We start from the raw sequence: 19449 nt of genomic DNA, 5'->3' as shown, positions 1-19449 counted from the left end.
GAGGTGTTAAAATATGTTACTGTAGTTTACAACTGTCAACTATAATGTTTTATTTAGCTGTATCTATTCAGATGCTCCCTCCGCAACATGGAGTGCCATATGCCATTGTCCCTGTTAGTAAGCAAGTCAGCAAAGGTTTCCCAGCCTGCATTTGTTTTTGTATTTGGGCCACTGAGGAGCTGCGGTCCAGTGCCATCTTTTATTGATAGGGCCAGCAGAGGAGGAATCTAATGAAATTATCAAAGCTTTGAATTAATTATGAACTTGAATAAGAAAGCTAAGCTCTCTAGAGCCAAGGATCTCATTACCCATTCATTTTCATTGCATCCTCTTATGGAGCAGAAGGCAGGTTCAGCTACAGCTCCTAACCTGGTTTTGGACTTTATTCAAACTTGCTAAACTTGCTAACATCCACTTGTTATTAATCTGTGGCTGGAAGTGTCCAGGGTGATTAATTTGACTGTGGTCTAAATCTTCATGTAAATGGTAGATTTCCCTCCTCCCTTGCCTCTTACCTTTGCTGTGCGGCTTTTCATCATCAGACTGGCTGCCATACAAGAGTTTCTGTTCTTTCTTGGTAATTGGGGAAAGCTATTCAAGACTCAAGTTTTAACTTCTTGGAATTTAATGAGTTAATATTAAGAAATAATACTGCTACCTTATATTTCCTGGATATTTAGGTAAGCACAAACACTTCTAAAGTCATTATCAAAATTGTTTATTTTCTTATTTTAAAAGACTATGGAGTAAAAAGTAATGTTAGACATTTTGGCCTCAGAAGTGTGGGGCTGTTGTGGGTTTTTTTTGTTGTTCCTATTTTAAATTTGTTAGTCAAACTACAGAAACTTCTGAATTTCTCAATACTTTATTATGATGAACACTTAAATTAGTTTGCTTGCCTGATTAATATTCCATGAAAAATTGTTAAATGTCTATGAAAATGCAGTGTTTTAGTTAAATCGGGGTATATTTATTTTTATTAACAGGTCAATATGTAAAAATGTTCCTGGCAAATTAGAGCAAATGCAGTGAGACCAAGCTTCTGTGTAATATTCTTAGTTCTTGTGGATATGCCTCTTAAGTCTACCGGCAAGGATTTTCTTCTCCTCCTGCTTTTGTCCATTTCAGCACATTATTTATGAATGCATAAACTAGAATCTATCAGTCTTCATAAGTTACAGGCCACTGGCAATTTTTTAAGCAGCGGCTAACTGCCTAATGGTCTCTGTGTATGTGTTTATTTGGAGAATCTAATAGCTTGTTGGGCAGGGGAATAACATTTTGTTCTTGTACTATAGCTATTTTACCATTGGTGATATTTATCTTTTTCTCTCTTCAGGCAGCTGCTATATTTAATTCCGCTTTTGGAAGTTTTTTGGTAAGTAATGCAGTATTTATAGCAAGTGTTTTAATAGTCTTACTTTTAACAGTATCATTGGTGTGTTTGTATTTTTCACATTAGTGTTAGTGGAATTGTGCCATTTAGCTGGCAAAAATGTGAATCATCTTTCAATTTATTTCACCGTGCCATTAAATGCAGATGTTACGGTTTCTTTTCTTTTTGTTAAACTCTTGAGAAAAGTAGTGAATAAATCGTCTCTGCTCATGGTAAATTAATAATGTGTAAACACATCTTAATTTTCTCCTTAATGGGTTAACAGAATCTATTATTATGCAGATGTTTCAGACATGGGCATCAATATATTGATTTTTCTAATAAGGCCCATCAAATACTCATTATTTTCTATCAAGAGGCCATGGATTTTGAAAAGAAAACATGACCCAGCTGATCAGAGAGTAGATGCTAATTTACTCAGTGACTTGTCATTTGTTTAGCATATTTCACTGTCAGTGAAGCCACTCAATGTCTCTGAGGAACACACTGAAATAGCTAGATATGGGAAAGCAATCAATCCAGCTGGAAATATAACCGTTTCTGTAAAAAGCAAAAACAGTATTTGTGGGCCTGATGGTCTACAAAGATTCAGAAAAGACACTGTAAACAACACTAAATAAATATATTTATGAATAAATGAAGAATAGATTTCTGCTGTTGATGTGTTGTTTAGAGAGACATTAATGAATATTAAATACAAATTATTTTATATGTAGGCAAGCTACTGATTGTTTTATTTATTTAGGGAGCTAATAATTGAATTTGTTCTTCTTTACTAAATTTTGTGCATGTTTAGAAGTGTGTGTTTGTGATTCCAGTCTTGTGTCCCCAGAAAGAGGACTATGATCTATAAAATGAATGAATGACAAAAGAATTCAAGTTAGAAAATTAAAATCAAAACTGCAAGTGCAAAATAACTCACTTTATGCATTATTGTTTTATGAAAAGCTGGAGTTTGGCTGTTTGAGTGTAAAGCTGTACTGCCAAGAGAGAAAGTTGCATGGCATTTTGAAGTTATGCATTGTGCTGCTGCTTTCTTGAGGGACTAGGTTAAAGTGAGGAGGGTGCATGTAAGTTTTGTGGGTATAGATGACAATTCACGTTTTTAAAATACCAATTCCCAAATATTTGTTCCGTTTTGTCACCTATCATGTCCTCCTCCAGTGGCAAGAAGGTACTTTCTGCCTCGAACTGTGGAATCCCAGTGTTGGAGCAACTCTTAAGTCTGTGTATGTGCGTGGCATTTTCTCTTGTTGCTTGGCACGAGCTCCACTTTCTCTGCTGTCCCTAGCTTTCAGTTCAGAAGGTTTTCTTGAATACCCAAAGGCCTCAGTTGAGCTGTCATTAGGAGAATGTCTTTTGACTTCAAATATGAATTTAGGCCCCAGAGCATCTGACTACAATGCTGGGTCCTAGTAAAGCAACATAAACATATTTTAATTTCTAGAACCAGTTTGTAGCTCTTTGAAGAAATCTCAGTTAAAGAAGCTGAGCTAGTTTGTGTGTTCATATAATACTCCCGATTTTGGTTTTGATCTTAGTTCCATGAACTGATCATTGGAAAGTTCCATTTACATACAATTACCTCATTTCACATTTTATTCACTTCAGATTTTTTTGGCAAGTCTTAGAGCAGCATTGCAGTAAAAAAAATTCCCAGGAAAGACTTTTAAAAAATATTAAAGATTGGCTAGAATCAAACCACAGTACCAGCTGATTTTTTTTCTAATTACTGATTTTTTAAAAATAAAATTATAAAGAAGGTAGCTGCTATTATGTCACAAATATATACACACGCTTAGATGCTTATTGTGGTATCCTAGTTTGAAAACATGATTATGTAGGGAATATGTATGTATGACAGAAAATAAATCACAAATATGTTTACTGAAAGCTTTGCTCTTACAAACTTTTCCAGTTATGAAGTTGATAGGAGGAACCTTATGACTGGAAATGCAATGGGGTGATAGTAGGCCAGGGACTTTAATAAGTAGCCAGAGTTGTTCACCAGTTTCACAGTGCTGCATGTCTACGTGGCCTTTAACTGAGTGGCTCCTGAATGTCACTAGCATGTGGTCACTTACTTCGTAAGTTTGCCCTGAGCAACTGGCGAAGCATTAAATATATGTATATATATCTCTCTATTTGTTTGAAGTCAAGTGTTCTATAAAACATGAAAATAATTGGCCTGTTTCTGAGAAGATAATGGAAGGTCATGGTGGTGTTTTTGGAAAGCCATCAGTTGATATTGGTGCCTAACTTATGGGCTTGGCTATAGGTGGAGATCCTGTTTCCTATATCTTTAATTCATGATGAAGCTAAATGACATTTGCATTTTTCCTGTTAGTGTCTGATTATGTGCTGTCTGTGGATAGGCTTAGATGTAGTTGCATATGGTTATGGTCACAAAGGTATATGTGTCCTGGACATAATTTGGAAGGATCTGACCATTGGCAAGGCTACAATTTTTCTTACATTCCTTGTCTTACAATGTGTAGTACATGGGCAGGATGCTGTGTTTGTGTGTAGCCCTGACAGAGCCAGGAGGACAGTATGTTGTCTGTTCTCAAGACTGACCCTGTGGGCCAGTGCCTGTGTATGATAGTGTGAAGCAAGCTAATTTAAAAGGGTTGAAAGATGTGCTATGCTTTTAACCCTTTATTTTCTTTTTTAATTTTTCTTTCTTTTTTTTTTTTTAAGACTAGGAAAGGGTGCTTGAGAAGTTAAATTAAACTGTGGAACAAAATGTCTGTAGGAAAAGACAGCATAATGTTAGAATGATACTGAGATGAGTTTATTCAGATTAAAAGGAATACATTGTGATAGGCAAAATGTAGAAATGCCAAACATGTCTTGATGAGCAGAAACACACTTGGATTAAGCATCTGGACGTGGTTTTGGTGGTAAGAAGATTTAAAAAAAACCCTACCAATCAACTGTGAAGTAATTCCTTTTAAACTCCACCAAAGCCCATATTCCTATAAATATGCAGGCAAAACAATGCATGGAATGATACTGTACATATTTACACTTAGTTTAATAATGTCCCAGGTCTAATTAAAACACAGTGTTTTAAAGAACTAATTGTTACAGAAAAATGTTTTTATGTAGCTAGATTAGTAATAACTAACGATAGATGAATTCAATTTACATAAATTTCAGCCAAGAGAATATTTAGAATCATACCACAGAGGATTGCTTTGAGTTGGGTAGTTAATATCATTATCTCCTCCCCTCGTTTAAACAGTTTGGTTTACAGTAATTGTGGAACATAATGTGTGATTTCAGTTTTTCCTCTTAATGGGGTTTTAATAAAATCTGAGAGCATTTTACTAATACTGGGTGGTTGGTTATCAACAGGGTTGCTACTGTAAAGCATGCGAATGCATGCTAAGATCTGCTGAGATGGAAAGCACTGAGGTAGCTGCTTTCACTCGTAGGAGAGGATACTTTTGCACCTAAAGGCTAAAGAAGTTGTCTAGGATGTTAAGTACGGGTCTGCTGAGATTCTTAACACTATATGCATTACCATGCTTCCTAAGCGTTTCTATTCTGTTTCTAAAAGTTGTGCTGCAACAGAAAAATAATGCTTGTTAATGTCCAAAGTGCAGAGCAATAGACAGGATACTGCAAAACATGCTGTGCTGATAGTTGTTCCATGGCGTTTGACTGCATGGCTCAGCTCCTTGACTTTAAGTTCACCAAGGCATAGTCTGTCATTGAGGCTGTTCTTACACTGAAGTGGAGACGCGTGCTCAGTTGAGAGCTAAACTCAATTTGCAGTGACAATATAATGCCACGTGCATGGAAGAAGGAGAGGGCTTAAAGTCTAGAAGAGGATGTCCTCACAACATGCTCTGCACTGCTGCACTAGAAACAGTCTTGTCTAATCTCTTTCTATCTCTCATTAATCTCCTTTCCACTTGAGACAGTGGGTTTGGAAAGGCATGAGATTATCCAGCTTGTGATGTGAGTCAATGTTGTCTGATTCTTTGGTGCCTTGGGGTTTTGAACAGTAAGCGTGAAAGGAACAGCCATCAGCTTCACCTTAAACAAAGAACTGTAACCAAGATCTGAAGGTCTGTGGTGACAGGAAATCAAGAGGAGAAGAGGATTCAGAGGACTCTGCTCTGGTGACCATTGCCCTCCTGAGAAACCAGAGCGAAGGGCAGCCGAAAAATGAAAGTGTGGGTGGAGACTTCTTCTGATGCTGTCTCGGATTAGCTTCACTTCCTTTGTTTAAACCTATGGGATGAAATAAGGCATGTGTCTGGGCTACATAAGTCAGTCTGAAGGAAGAAACCTATTCGAGGTGCCCATCGTTTCACTGATTTCCTTTGTCCAAATTAAGTATATATGGGGTTTTTTTGTTTTATCTGACCATCTTTTGAAGGGGACAGAGCTGGTTCATATTGTCCAAAAACTCAAATAATTTTTGGAGCGGCCATTTGGCTAATCAAATCGAGGCTAGTGTTTTTATTTACATTGTCTTCCAAATGAAAGCTAAAGCTAGCAGGGAACGTGAAAGTTAGCTTTTCACGTATATGTAAAGCCTAGCTGGTTAATGAAAATGTATGGAATTCTTATCTACTCTGCTTTAGCAGGCATAATGATTTACACAGCCTGACAGCACTAGTGCAGCAAGTAAATGCATTAGTCATAGTGTCCATTTTTCTTGCAAATTTGTGACACAGATTTAATTATGGGAATGACCAGCAACTTACAAATCTAATTTTGGTAGGCTGAGCCAACTTTTTTATTTTAATAACAATGGATTTTTTAGCAATGATTTCATTACTATTTAAAGAAATCCACCAATATGGAAATAACCAATTGGCTAAATTTATTTACTTTATTTTACCTTAATGAATGTTGAATGGTTTAGGATTATTCTGGGTGTGTTTTATTGTCACTTTTTTATCTTAGTTATTTCTAGGATAAATATCCTTATCTGGCTTAATTATTGCTAGCACAAACATTATAAATATTTTTCTAAAATCAGGCAAATGTTTGTATACCCCTTTATTCCCTCTTAATTGTGTCTTCACAATATGAAAAGGGGCAGAACAGTCATCTGGGATTCCCTTTTTACTGTGCTAGCTGTTTACAAGAAAATCTTGCCAGGAAGTCTGTTCACAACAGGTGCTGAATTCTAGATTGAATCTTGTTTAATTTCAAAGTGGAGCTGCTTTATGGTGTGCCACCACACCTTTAGAAGTGGTCTCTTCTTCCTCTGTGAAGCAGTACAGTGGTGTTGCTAGTCTGTGCTCCGAATTTGATTTGGGTAGCTCTCAAAATCCTGAGCAAGTTCTCTCTGTTAATCAGCCACTTGGGAAGCCACCTCAGCCTTGAAGAATGGGTTTTTGCATGAGTGGAAGGGGATGGCAGATCTTGGCAGCAGCAAGTCTTTGGACCAGATATTATGTACCTGGCAGAAGAGTTTGGATTTTGTGGAATTTAAATAATCTTGGGAGCCACTTATGTTGCCTTATCGTAACTTTCTCTTATTTTGTGGCTGGTGCTCGGTTCTCTCATTGTTATTTAACATCCTCATTTTGATTTCTTCTAGCTTGATCTGAAATCTCAATGTAAGTTTGGACATCATCAGCTGTTTCCAGATCTGCCAAGTAACATTTTAAAATATGTAGGCCTTCATTCTTATTGTGTGTTTCTGCTTCCAGTGTGTTGCATGCTCAGTTTAATACCTAAGTTTGAGTTAGCTTGTACTATTTTGGTACAAGCAAGGCAGAGTAACAAAGTTCACTGTGACAGAGACCTGTTAGTGCATGTTTAAGAAAAGAGCCCTTGATACAGATGTTTATTTTGAGGGGTGGCTAGGCATGTGCACTCATCCCAGTATTTTCTCTCCCTCTCGAAAAGCCAGACTGACAGAGTGGGTGTCAGTTAGAAACAGATGCAGAATTTTTTTACAAAACAAACAAACAAACAAACAAATCTGCTTGTCTATGAGTAATGCTGAACTCCTTCAAAATAAAAAAGGAGTAAGTATAAAGGTGTGATAGTCAGAAAGTTAAAAAGAAGTAAATGAGATCTTGCTCCCGGGGACTGAGAGAAATCAGGTAGGGGTATAACTGGAAATCTGAGTATTATAACACCTACTGTGTGGTCTGTCTGATGACACAGTTGATTTGAAAAGACCAGTGAAGTCAGTAGGGATTTACATGGCCAGCCAGAGCAGACTGTCTGAGAACCAGTTAACAGTATCAGCCCTGCTCTTGGTTGTCTTTGAAAGGTTAGAGAGAAGGAGGGTAACCAAGAGGAGAGAAATGTGCTATTAAGTTCTCAGAAAAGAGTATCCTGTAGAAGGCCAGTGATCAGTCCCTGTATTTTTTTTTTCCAATGGTTAAGAGGAAAATGCATTGAAATCTACATAATAACAAAAAATGAAACTATTAGCTGTCAAATGATTATAAATTATGTGGGCTGTAGCTGGTCTCAGTGCTTTCTTAGTTTTCCCATTAGCTTTTGCTACTGAGTATTTAATTCATCTCCCTCAGTCTTACGGGACTCAAGCATCCAGTTCTTCCGAAAAAAGTTTATTTAAAGGTAGCAATAAGTAGCCATTAAATCTTTGCGGCTCCAAAATAATTAACTACTATCTTTTTAAAGATAAATATATTTGGGTATTCTGCTTTTTCTACTTCCTCATATGACAGCTAATGGTAGGATTTTTTTCTTGCACCTACTTTTTCGGTCAGCAACCCCATCTAGTGCTCTTGCTTGGCGTGGTACTTGGTGACTGCTTTTGAGACAGTACATTAACACACACACACATACCCCTTGTTAGTGTTTTTGTGGATTAACAGGCTCTTAAGGAAAGAAATAGCTGAGGATACACGTACAGTAGCATTTCCCGAGTTAGTAAAACAAGCAGCAAAAGTGGAAGTTGCTGGAGAAAATTCAGAGGCAGAATTCAGGGTGTTTGTTGCAAATTGGAAAGATAGCATGAGAGCTCAAGCAGCTTTATTCTTTCAGTCCAATTATAATTTATGAATTGCAAAGTAGAAGGGAGTGAAGTTTCAGGAGCTAAAACTGGGCATTCATAGTACCTTAAATTTTATGATCTGGCATATTTCTTCTGATCACATAGTGTGGGGAAACTGGAAATGAAAGTGCCCTCAGACTGATTATGGTACAGTCATCTCTCTTGTTAATGGAAATTGAATACTGTAAACTTAAAAAAACCTTAATTCCATTTTAAATGAATGCTAATGAATAAGAAAGTCAAAAGAGTATGTATCTTTGGTAACTATCATTTGGAGAACATCTAGAGGAGGAAATATATGTGTTAATATTATACAATCAGGCAGTTTGTTAGATTAGTATATAAATCACATCTGTGCTGATACACTGTTTTGGAATAAAATCAGTTTGTTGTCTAAGATTACTTTTGTCATAATTTGTAAAATTCATCCTTGCCCTCTTTACTGTGAAAATAGAGCATTTTTATCAAAAGACTGTATTTGTTTTGGGCTATTTTTTCTGGTTCTGCTTACTTTTTGTTAATGGTCAGGACTTGAAAAAACAATTGCACTAGGGTGGAACTTGTGTGCAGATCATAATGTTGAAAAGGTCCTGGTACTAGTTTGTGATGTTTTCTTGTTTTGTGTTCTGCAACGGTTTCCTGTCTTTTCACTCAGAGACAAAGAAAGTAACATTAACAGGAAAAAATATCACTAGTTCAGTTAGAAAGTAAGATCAAGATGTCTGACTTCTAGTTAAGTCACTGAAGTTTGTATCATGGGACGATGTCATATCACTTATTTGAAATTAGTTTTAAAAAATGATTGCATTGAAAAGCTGCTCTATTTGTTTCTGACAAATAATTAGAGAAATGTTTGCATGCTTTGTTTAAAAAGGTGAAAATTTACACTACAAAACTTTGAACAATTTATTTGTAAAACATTTAAAATTCTTGCAAATAATTAGTTGTGTTTGTGGGAACCAAATGTTTGAATTTATTGGTTCTTTGCATTAGGTAGGTTGGTGCATGAAGGAGAAATTGAGAAGGGAGGCACTATGAAAGACAATTTTGTTTTTATTTTGCCCTCTCTGTAGTATCTTTTAATACTAGAAGCAGCAAAACTGCATTCCTCTAGGGCTGTGGTTGTACACAAACATGTAGTCATTTGGCCTGATTTAAGGGTAAATGTTCCCAGCAGAAAGATTTGGAAATGCACAAAATACGTAATTTTCTCCCTCCCTTTTAAAAAATTCATCAAAAGGAAATGAAAATGTTTTTAGAATCTACTGTTAATATTCTCCCCCAAAGTTTTAGCTTCTGATTGAAATGGAGCAATGATTATTCCTTTATGCTGCAGCTTTTAGTCACCTGCATGAGAAAAGTGTGTGTTGGGGCAAGGGGAAGTGGAGAGAAATCATCCCTTCATTTGGAACAGGGGTATTTAAACCCTGTCTTCTGCTTCATTAGCACTTGAACTAGCGCTGCTGCTGCAGGGAGGAGTTGTTTCACTTAGCATCTGTGTGTGTTAAAACATACAATCTGATATGCTGAGGAGTCACCTGCCTGGACACACTAATCCATAATGGAGCATGGAGCTCTTTCTCCTTCTGTGTCCACCACATGTGGATTCAGCAGCTGGCAAGAGTTGAATTCTAGAAAGCAGTATGCATGTTTCATGACATCCCTTTACAAACAGCAATACCAGTGCTGTATCATTCTATGCAAACTTTCTTTTACCTTAAGTTGGCTTTTCGGGGGAGAAAAAAATATCCCAAACACATTAATTTATTAAGCTGCTTGATTTTTGGCCCAGAGCAGCTTAAAGCTCTGCCTGGATTTGGATGGTTTTTTTTCTGTGGTGGTTCTCTATCTGACCTAGCAGTGCCTGTTCAAAACTCAGCAGTCCGTGAATTGGCAATCCTCAGTCTCTTGAGGTAAAAACAAGAGGGGACAGCATTGTTACTATAAGTTGAGTGGCTGGAAACCGTTCCCCTTCCTGTCAGGGTGACAAATACTGTATTAATGGAAGTGTCAGAGGTTAGGTCAAAAGCTTTTGCAAAGTCTGTATCTCAACTAGCAAGGAAGGCATGGTTATAAAACTGGAGCTTCCTTTGGAAATTTGCATTTGTTTATTATTTATTTTTGGCCTTTTAAAAGGCCATTTTAGGAAACCATCATGACCCCTTAGTATGAGACAGCAGTAGTTCATGCATTTTTTTGAATGGCTGTACTTGTGTTGTTGCTGAGAGGCTCCCTTCATTATTATTTTTCCTTAGCTTCTTTCAAAGTATCAAAACAACCCTCAGCTTTCATCCTTAATGGCATGTATTTGGAAATACTGGTTATTGTGAAGGAGGGGGAGAATTATTTTAATTAATGGCCTTTCATTACTTGGCTTCTTTTAACACTGTTCTGTCAGTGAAATAGATTTTTCATTTTGACTTTACATTAAAAAAAAAAAAAAAAAAGCAGCTCCAAAACCCCACCCCGGCAAAACCTAAACCATCTTGGAGATAATTCCTTTGCCTGCCTTGAGGCTCAGGTTTGCTCATACAGTTTATCACCTTCCTGGCATGGTATGTGAGCAAATGCACCTCCCAGCATCTTCTTTCCTCCTCCTTCATTCCGATTCTCCATTCACCTACCCCTGGTTACTTTCCTGTAATGATAAGTAAACTGTTTATTTGTTGCTCCTACTTTTAAAAAAGATTGTATCACAAAATTCCTTTTCTAAAATATTTTCTGAAGGTAGCTTCTAGATCAAATCCGGCGTAAGGGCTTGTTGTAGGAATGGTTACGTGATTTCCTTTCCCTGTTAGTGGAAGATAGACTAGATGATCATCTGACTTTATCTTTGGAAAACTCAGTATGTTGTACAAAGTGGAGTCACACCCTGAAAAGGCTGTATGTGAGCTCTGACAGGGTGAAGCATTTGCAAATTGCTATTTTTTACTTCCCAATAAGAAGACTTCTTTTTGATTGTATCTAAATGTGGTGACCACTCCATTTCAAATAGAAAATTTTATATGTTAGTATATGAAGATGGCATGTTGTTTCTACATTTATAAACCATGCTTCATATTGTCTTCTGGTTTTCAACCAGTGTCTTGAAAGCTCAACACTGGACACTTCCATTGGATACCTTTATTCTCTTAGTGTTTAACTTGACTGAGACCATGCGTGACTGGGAACAGCTTTTTTGCCTGACATAAACCCACTGGATGAAAGCTGCATGTGGTTTTACCCCCCTCTGCATACTCTTTATATATCACTTTCTACTGTGCTATGATAGAGGTGCTAGCGTTGATGCCCGCCTGACTGGAAAAGTCTTTCTAGCTTCTTCCTCCTGGTGCATTTGAGGCATGTGCTAATAGCCTGAAAATGCACACCTTGTCGTGCCTCATTGCTTAATTGTGGTCTAGTTTCTTTCCCCCATTTTTACTATGGTATGGAAAGTGAATGTTAACTATTTGAAGGAAAAATATATTACATAGGATTAGATAACATGAATAATGTGAAAGCCAGGGTTTTTAAAAAAACTCAAACCTTTTAATAAAATGGAATGTCAAATATATGAACATGTCTTTCAAGAAATGATCAAAAAACGTGAAAAGTTTCATATCCTTTTAAAAGTCAAATAATTATCTGCCATCATATAATTTTTTGTTAGATGGACAGTATAAAGATGAAAGAAAATTTTATAGATAACATTGCACTTCACAGCCGACTGAAGCAGGTGTTAGAAATGCAGATTAAGTATACTGACTAAAGACTATATAAATTTGAAGTGAAAATGCCACTGGTCTACTTGCGGTGCCCTGCACATGTGAAGTTTCAGATAGTTAAATTATTGATTTTATTGTGTGAGATAGTGCAGCAGTTAGGGAGAAGGTCCTTGTGCGTTTATGATGTCTTTTTTACCACTGTAATCCTTTTAACAGTACATGATGAGCAGCTAACAATTTGCTTCATTGCGTAAGTGTTGCTGTGGAGAGTGCATAATGTGGCTATACATATATATATATCTCCAAAATATAAGTGGTTTTGCCAATGAGGTGTTTTACAGGAACATGCAGTGCTAACACACAATTGTGGGTAAATACAATTCCTATAAATGAAGGAGACTGAATGTTAGTGTTGCTGTACAAATCCACAAACACTGGTGAACTTGTGGTTGATCCTTCAGCATGCTCCTGTGAAAGTGGTATAAGGTGTTAATTTACAGGTCATTCTTTTCTGGACTTCATAGGCTTTGTGTGGACATTATGCTTCATGATGTACAGGTGCCTTACTGGTGTGGGTGGTGTGAAGCTTGTTAGGGTTTTGGTAGGAGGGCATTGGGAGAGGGGTGAGAGTGTTTTCTTTTCTTCCAGCAACTCAGTAACCTGCTAATAAACTGTACTAGCCTGTGAATTTAATTTTGTCATGACTTATCAGGTGCCTGGAGCTAGTAATCAATCTGTAGGAGGTCTAATTGTCGGATAAATTAGAATTGGAAGTGGACTGGGAGACAGAATCTCTTAAAGAAAGTGAGGAGCTTATTGAGGCCCTTGTTCAGTATGAGGGACAGTAAATTTCTTCTCGCTCTGGAGTGTTGTGAGAAGAGGGTGGTAGAATCCCCACAATAGCCTAACGTGGCGAGCCGGGGAGACAGTAACAGGGCCATAGTGCTGTCCTCCATCACCTAGAATGACTGCAAGGGAAGGACAGCTTTTGCAGGATTTTTTTCTTAGAATGTAGTCCCTGGATCTGCTAGTTCTAAAAGTACATTGTCATGAAAGAACTGCTTTTTTAAAAATCGACAATATTGTTTTGTCCATCAGCTCATGGGGTGTGATATTTGTATTGGCAGCAGTTCTGCTCTGACTGGAAGAGCTAGTCCATAGTCTGTAAATATCTCGTATGTGGTTGAGAAAGCTTGGTTGTAATGAGTGGAACAGATATTCAAGTGTCTGTCCAAGGCTGCCTGGCAGATAGACAGCACGCAGCTGGCAAACTAGTCATTTGAAATTTGAAAAGAGTATAAATGGTTGTGTTTTGCATGTATCTACTTTATTTTCTTCCATAGAAAGAACAAATAAATCCCAAATATTTCACTGTTTTCCATGCACCTCTACCCATACACGTAGACTTAGCTCTATTTCTCTCTTATTTCTGGTAACTGGTGCTTAGAGAGACGCGTTTTTGTTCCTTCAGTGACAGTCATTGTATCTTTCCCTCTGCAACAGAACTGAGTTCCTTACAGTGGGTACAAAATCATATGAAGTCGTATAAAGTACCCAGAAAGACCACTTGGTGCATTCATAATACAGATAATCCACCATAATGATGTAGTTAGCAAAATAACAATGTAAATTTCACTCTAGCCTTAACTCCTGTATAGCATCTCGGTAAGATTTTTCTGGTCATTGACTTGAGAAACAGCTTCTATCCATCTTCCTTATTTTTCAGGCCAGTTAAAGCAGAGCAAAAGCCTACAGGTAGTTCATTTCATAGACTCTGTAGTGTCCCCAACAAAGAACTGTTACATGTATTCATGTGTAAAATGTATTTATTACTATTGCTTTCCATATTTTTAGTAGGTAGTTAAAATACAAGCTAAGAGCATCACTGTAGCACAAACAGTTTGCAAAATAATAAAGTCTAGATGAAGCCTGATATTTATAGAGTACTGCCTTATTGCTTAGTTTAGTCAGTCAGTTAATAAAAGTACAAGTATGGTTTTGCTGTGCTTTTTTCTTCTTCTTTTTTTTTCTTCTTCTTTTTTTTTCTTCTTCTTTTTTTTTCTTCTTCTTTTTTTTTCTTCTTCTTTTTGTCCCTTCCTAATTACAGTGTGGGCTTCCCAGAAAAACTGGCCCATCTGTCATTTGGTCTTCCAGTTCCAGAATCTGATCAATGTGTATACATATTCAAGTCAAAGAACTAAACCAGAATTTCATCATTACTATCTCAGTTTGCTTACCCTGAAGCAGAGTTAGTGGGGGGCTGATCCTCCCCTCATTCATAAAGGTCTGTCAAAATGGGATATGTCACTCCGAAGACATTTGGAAAAATATATTATCAGAGTCCTGCTACATCAAGCTGTGGCATAATTATTGCATCATAAATGCTTGCAAAGCATTATGCTGGCTCCTTTTTTATTTTTCAATCTGATTTCTTTTAACTCTTGGGATTAAAATTGTTATGCTAATTCAGACAACAGCGCAGTCCGGTGCCAGCTGAACTTATATTGAAAACATCTTGAGCTAGTGTTATCAAATAATATACAGAAAATTATATCGCCTGTAATATATGGGAGGAGGTATAATTTGTTTTAGTTGCTGTTGGAATTATTTTAAAAGCTATTAAAAACCCTCTACAGCCTCTTCCAGATAATTATTGTGCTTTCTTTCAGGGGCGGAAAAGGCCATCACTGATAGAAAAAACACTACGATCTTATCAATCTGTTTCATAAAGCTGTTCAAGCACCCTAGATTAGCGTGATACAGATTAAGACTTCCAGGTGTATGTTTTGCTGCAGTGGTGGTCGCTGTCTCTAGGCTGTCCAGATAAATTTTTGGTTATATACTTGGTGCATGGATTTCTTAAAGCCCTGTCAGAGTAAGGAGTTTCTTCCTCTTTGGAGAACTAGCAAGAGAGAGATCCAGTAGTCATCAGAGTTCAGTCAAGCACTGACATGTCCAAACAGATTAAAAAGAAGTTTGTGACGCAGAAGGGGTTTGGGACAGGAAAGCCTTGGGAGAGGGGGAGGTCTAAATTAAGATGGTATTTTGGAGAAGCATAAGCGAGAGAGGATCAGCAGATCTCTGGGGAGTGCTTGGATTGTGCTGGCGTTGGTGCAGAAGGAAGACCAGCAAGTTCTGGGTCAGGCTGGACTGGGGTTACCCTGAAGCAGCCCCTGCCTGGAAGCTCCTGTTTCAGGAGGGGGATGCACACACCACAACTGTCCTGCGCGTTCCCTCTGCACGATTGCCACACATCCTCTGCCTGTACGTTGTTCTCGCTCCTGTGGTTTCTTCTTGTCATCAGAAATATGGGAGGCCTCGTCCAAGTAATCATTTGAGAGCCAACACTAACATAACATGTTTAAGCTGAGATGGGAACATAGCTCTTCAGGGTGTTAATATCAAGTAAAAGCTGCTATAGTGATAAACTTTTGAATTAGATTTTCCAGACTGATTCTGTTACAAATATCCCAATAGAAAAATAATTGTTTTATGACATTATATGATAAAGTTCTTGAACTGAACTCATAGAGAGTTCAGTTTTCATGGATAATCACGCAGTAATCTTGTAGAGCCTTTGGATGCTATCCTCCAGATTTTACAGGGAATATCTTAAATCATGGTGAAAAGCTAATCAGCAGGACTAAGATGCTGAGGCATGCCTTGTGCCATTAAGAGTCTTTCTGATCATCTATACATTCATTGACTGAATATTATTTCAATGGAGATTTAGCAAATTAAAGAAATATTTTGAGGCACTTTCCTGGCTTTATAAGTACTGCAGTAGCTTCCCTAGTGCCTGAGCTTTGTAATGGACCATCGGTCCCTTCTGCCACTTGGGAACTGTGGTGCACGTTGAGCTGTGCGCGCCTGGCGTAGTGAAGGTGCGATGTAGGTGTGTTAAAAGCATGTGGACAGAAATGTTTTTGAAGTTTTTTCTGAAAATTATATTCTAAGAATTAGGGCTTGGTTATGAAAGGAAGGTTTTTCTTGCCTAATTGTTTTGAACTCCGTTTGACCTTACTTCCATTCTAGAACAGAAGTGTGGAAAATCGTTAGGCTAAATTAGAACACAAATATGCTTGTTACAGTGTAAATGTGTCCCTTCCTAGAGTTACCTTAGATTAGCTATTGCACAAATGCCTGAATTTAGTCTGTATTACAAATACCACAACCGTCTTGAAAGGATGTGTTCTTTCTGTGCTTACCATTGGCATGTGCAAAAGGGGGTTTTTGCACTGTGATCTAGTGGTTGTGCACATACTGACTGTTTTACATACAGAGCTATTAGATTTGCACTTGAGAGTATAAATATTTGAGTCAAGCATACGGCTTTATCTGTTTAGGCCATGATCTCATACAGTATCTGTGCTTACAGTAGCATCTTGCATAGACAGCGCTGCTATCAGGAGCTGGATTGCTGACTTCCCATCCCATTTTATAATGTGTTGAACACCACTGTACATGCATGAGTAATAGAGATGGGGAGAGAAGAAACCTTTTCAGTGTAATTCTTATGACAGTATCTTTTTAGAACCTGGGATTTTTTATTAGAAATACTCAGAGGTTTTATTGTGTAAATTACAGGAGAAACATTCCTGAAGTCCTTAAGAAAGAACCATTCTTTTCCTCTGCATCATGATAAATGTAGCAATTGTGTGTGTATACTAGAATAGATCATATTGAACATCCCCTGAGCTCCGTTTGCAGACAAGTCCTATCTCCACCATGACAAAATTCCCATAAGACTTTAAATTATTAATGCCCTGGAATCTGCGGGGTTCAGCAGATATGTTCAGCGTTATTGATGGCAAACTTTATCCCTCCATTCCTAAGACACATAATGAAATAGGGAGTCCCTCAAATAACTGCATTTTGTGTTTAGGCTAATTTTGTAGAGGCCAGTGGGCTTTGCCTTAATGCGTGTAAATACAATTTTTCTCTTTTACAGCAGATTGTGTGGTAGATGGGAATGAGACTGATTTGGCACTAATTTATGAATCCTTCTAGCATTCTCTGTGTGCTGCACCCTGTGCGGGCAAGATGCTCTAATTACACTTACTCTATATAATGAGAGCTTTTAATGACAATTACTGATTGTAGTTACGGATGTTTAGGGACCATTTTTTCTAGCTTAAGATGATGTATTGACTTTTACAAGAGAAGACTTTTATTTTCACTTTATGTAGTATCTCTCCTTCCTCCCCCCAGCCTTCACAACTGATAGGCTGACTGGTGAAGCTGCTAAAGTGTAGCCGCAGAGAATTATTGTTCAGTTAATTTAACTTCAGGAGATATAATTTTTCACTGGTTTTTATTTCTAAATTCAGTTCTGCACATTCACATGTTCTTTTTCATAGCAATTTAGTATTTGGAGTGATGTTATACAAGTTGCATTTGTATTATATAACAAGATAAAACTCTACTTCACACTGAATATGTCACTGCCATGTTAAGCAAAAACATTTACAAAAGCTTCATTTTCTCACAATTGTGTGTTAGCACTGCATGTTCCTGTAAAACACCTCATTGGCAAATGAACTTATATTATGGAGATATATATATGTATAGCCACATTATGCACTCTCTTTCTATAGCAAAACTTACGCAATGAAGCAAATTCTGTTAGCTGCTCATCATATAAATTGACGTTTTAATACGAGGCTGTCGATTTTAAATAGGAGTAGGTTTAATCTTTGTTTCGGTTTTCAATTAGATTAATTACAGTGGAAAACAGCAAGTCCACTTGCAGTCCCAGATTGCAAAGTTGCTTTGCGTAGAGCCTGCTTACTTTTTTTAAGTAAGGTTGTGAGTGTACTTCTCATTGACTGTTGTTTTTAAATAAAAATACAGATTTGGTCAACTTCCAGTTTAGTGGTCACTTGAGAAAGTGAGCTATCAATAATTGAAAGGTCAGTTTAACACTTGTGAGGAAGAGACAGTTTAAAAGATCCCCCCCTTTCACTTTCATTTACTAGTTTTGGTGGGGTTTAGGGGTGTCTTTCTTTGCTTTGGTTCCTGCTGCTGGCAGTCTTGTATTGGTATGGGAAGTGAAGGCTTCCTGTAATTCCAGGGAAGCAAAAGAAGAGAACACAAGAATTGCCTGTTCTCCCTAGCAGAGCTTATGGCTGTTTATTCCCACACATCCCCTGCAGCTTGCTGTGCCTGCCATTGTCCTAACGCAACTAGCAGTGGGACTGGGCTGGAAGACAGACCTGGTCTGAGTATTAAAATAACTCTTACTATGTTTCTTGTGGCTCTCTTGTGCTTTGTTCTGTTTTAAAACCTGACCATGGCAGTACTCTGGTTTATCATACAGCTGTCTTAAGTGAGAAGATGGTATTCCAGGATGTGGGAATGGAAGTAAAAGGCTGGATGGAAGAGAAAAGAGAATGGCAGCTTCTGGAACTCATTTATAGCTGAAGACAACACTTAGGTAATCAGACCATAAGAAAGATTGTCTGTATACTACTTTATTTCTGTGGTCTACTGTCCTGGTTTTGGCTGGGGTAGAGTTATTTTTCTTCTTAGTAGCTGGTACAGTGTGTTTTTTGGATTTAGTGTGAGAACAGTGTTGATAACACACTGATGTTTTAGTTGTTGCTAAGTAGCGCTTATCCTAAGTTACGGATTTTTCAGTTTCCCATGCTCTGCCAGCAAGCAGGTGTACAAGAAGCTGGGAGGGCGCATAGGCAGGACAGCTGACCCAAACTAGCCAAAGGGATATTCCTGATGTCATGCTCAGTATATGAACTGGGGGGGAGTTGGCTGGGAGGTGCGGATCGCTGCTCAGGCATCAGTCAGCGGGTGGCGAGCAATTGCATTGTGCATCACTTGTCTTTTTCTTGGATTTTTAAAATTTATTTTATTCCTTTTCATTACTATTATTATTATTATATTTTTTATTATTGATAGTATTACATTTTATTTTACTCTAGTTATTAAACCATTCTTGTCTCGGCCCACAAGTTTTACTTTTTTTTTTCCGATTCTCCTCCCCATCCCACTGGAGTGAATGAGTGGCTGCATGGTGCCTAGTTGTCAGCTGGGCTTAAACCACAACATCTACAAACCTGAGGCCTTAAGTCTGATCTCAGTATTTTACTAGTAATATGTATGTGTATTTCACATTTATTTGCTAATTCTGCTAATGTGATAAGGAAAGGCTTTCATGAAGTTAGTTCAGGTCTTCAGTAGAAGGAACCAACTCCTCTACTGTGTGGCACAGTGTTCAGAAGGAGTTCGTGAAATTAGACGCTTAATTTGTCACTCTGTTAGCACAATGTGTCATTGCCTTCTCAAAGTATTGAGTGTGTGCAGATGCTTTATGACTGAAGCATTGC

General features: G+C 37.6%; 1 protein-coding gene across 7 annotated transcripts in view; it reads left to right on the top strand.

Annotated features, from left to right (window-relative positions):
• Positions 1-19449, top strand: part of SLC10A7 (solute carrier family 10 member 7) — a 156341-nt gene that overhangs the window by 53941 nt on the left and 82951 nt on the right. For 5 of the 7 annotated variants that reach the window (XR_011324163.1, XR_011324169.1, XM_069780328.1 and 2 more), the window contains 2 exons: positions 1340-1378; positions 6966-7040. Coding sequence is in view for 5 of the 7 variants with exons in the window: in XM_069780328.1 (XP_069636429.1) it covers positions 1340-1378; positions 6966-7040 (114 nt within the window). In the remaining 2 variants the exon portion in view is untranslated. The remainder of the gene's footprint in view (positions 1-1339; positions 1379-6965; positions 7041-19449) is intronic. The other 2 variants (XM_069780350.1, XM_069780339.1) reach the window with 1 other exon arrangement.

This window comes from Haliaeetus albicilla, chromosome 1 (genome assembly GCF_947461875.1).
Source record: "Haliaeetus albicilla chromosome 1, bHalAlb1.1, whole genome shotgun sequence".
Classification (NCBI taxonomy): Eukaryota; Metazoa; Chordata; class Aves; order Accipitriformes; family Accipitridae; genus Haliaeetus; species Haliaeetus albicilla.
This window is presented reverse-complemented; position numbering and strand designations above follow the sequence as displayed.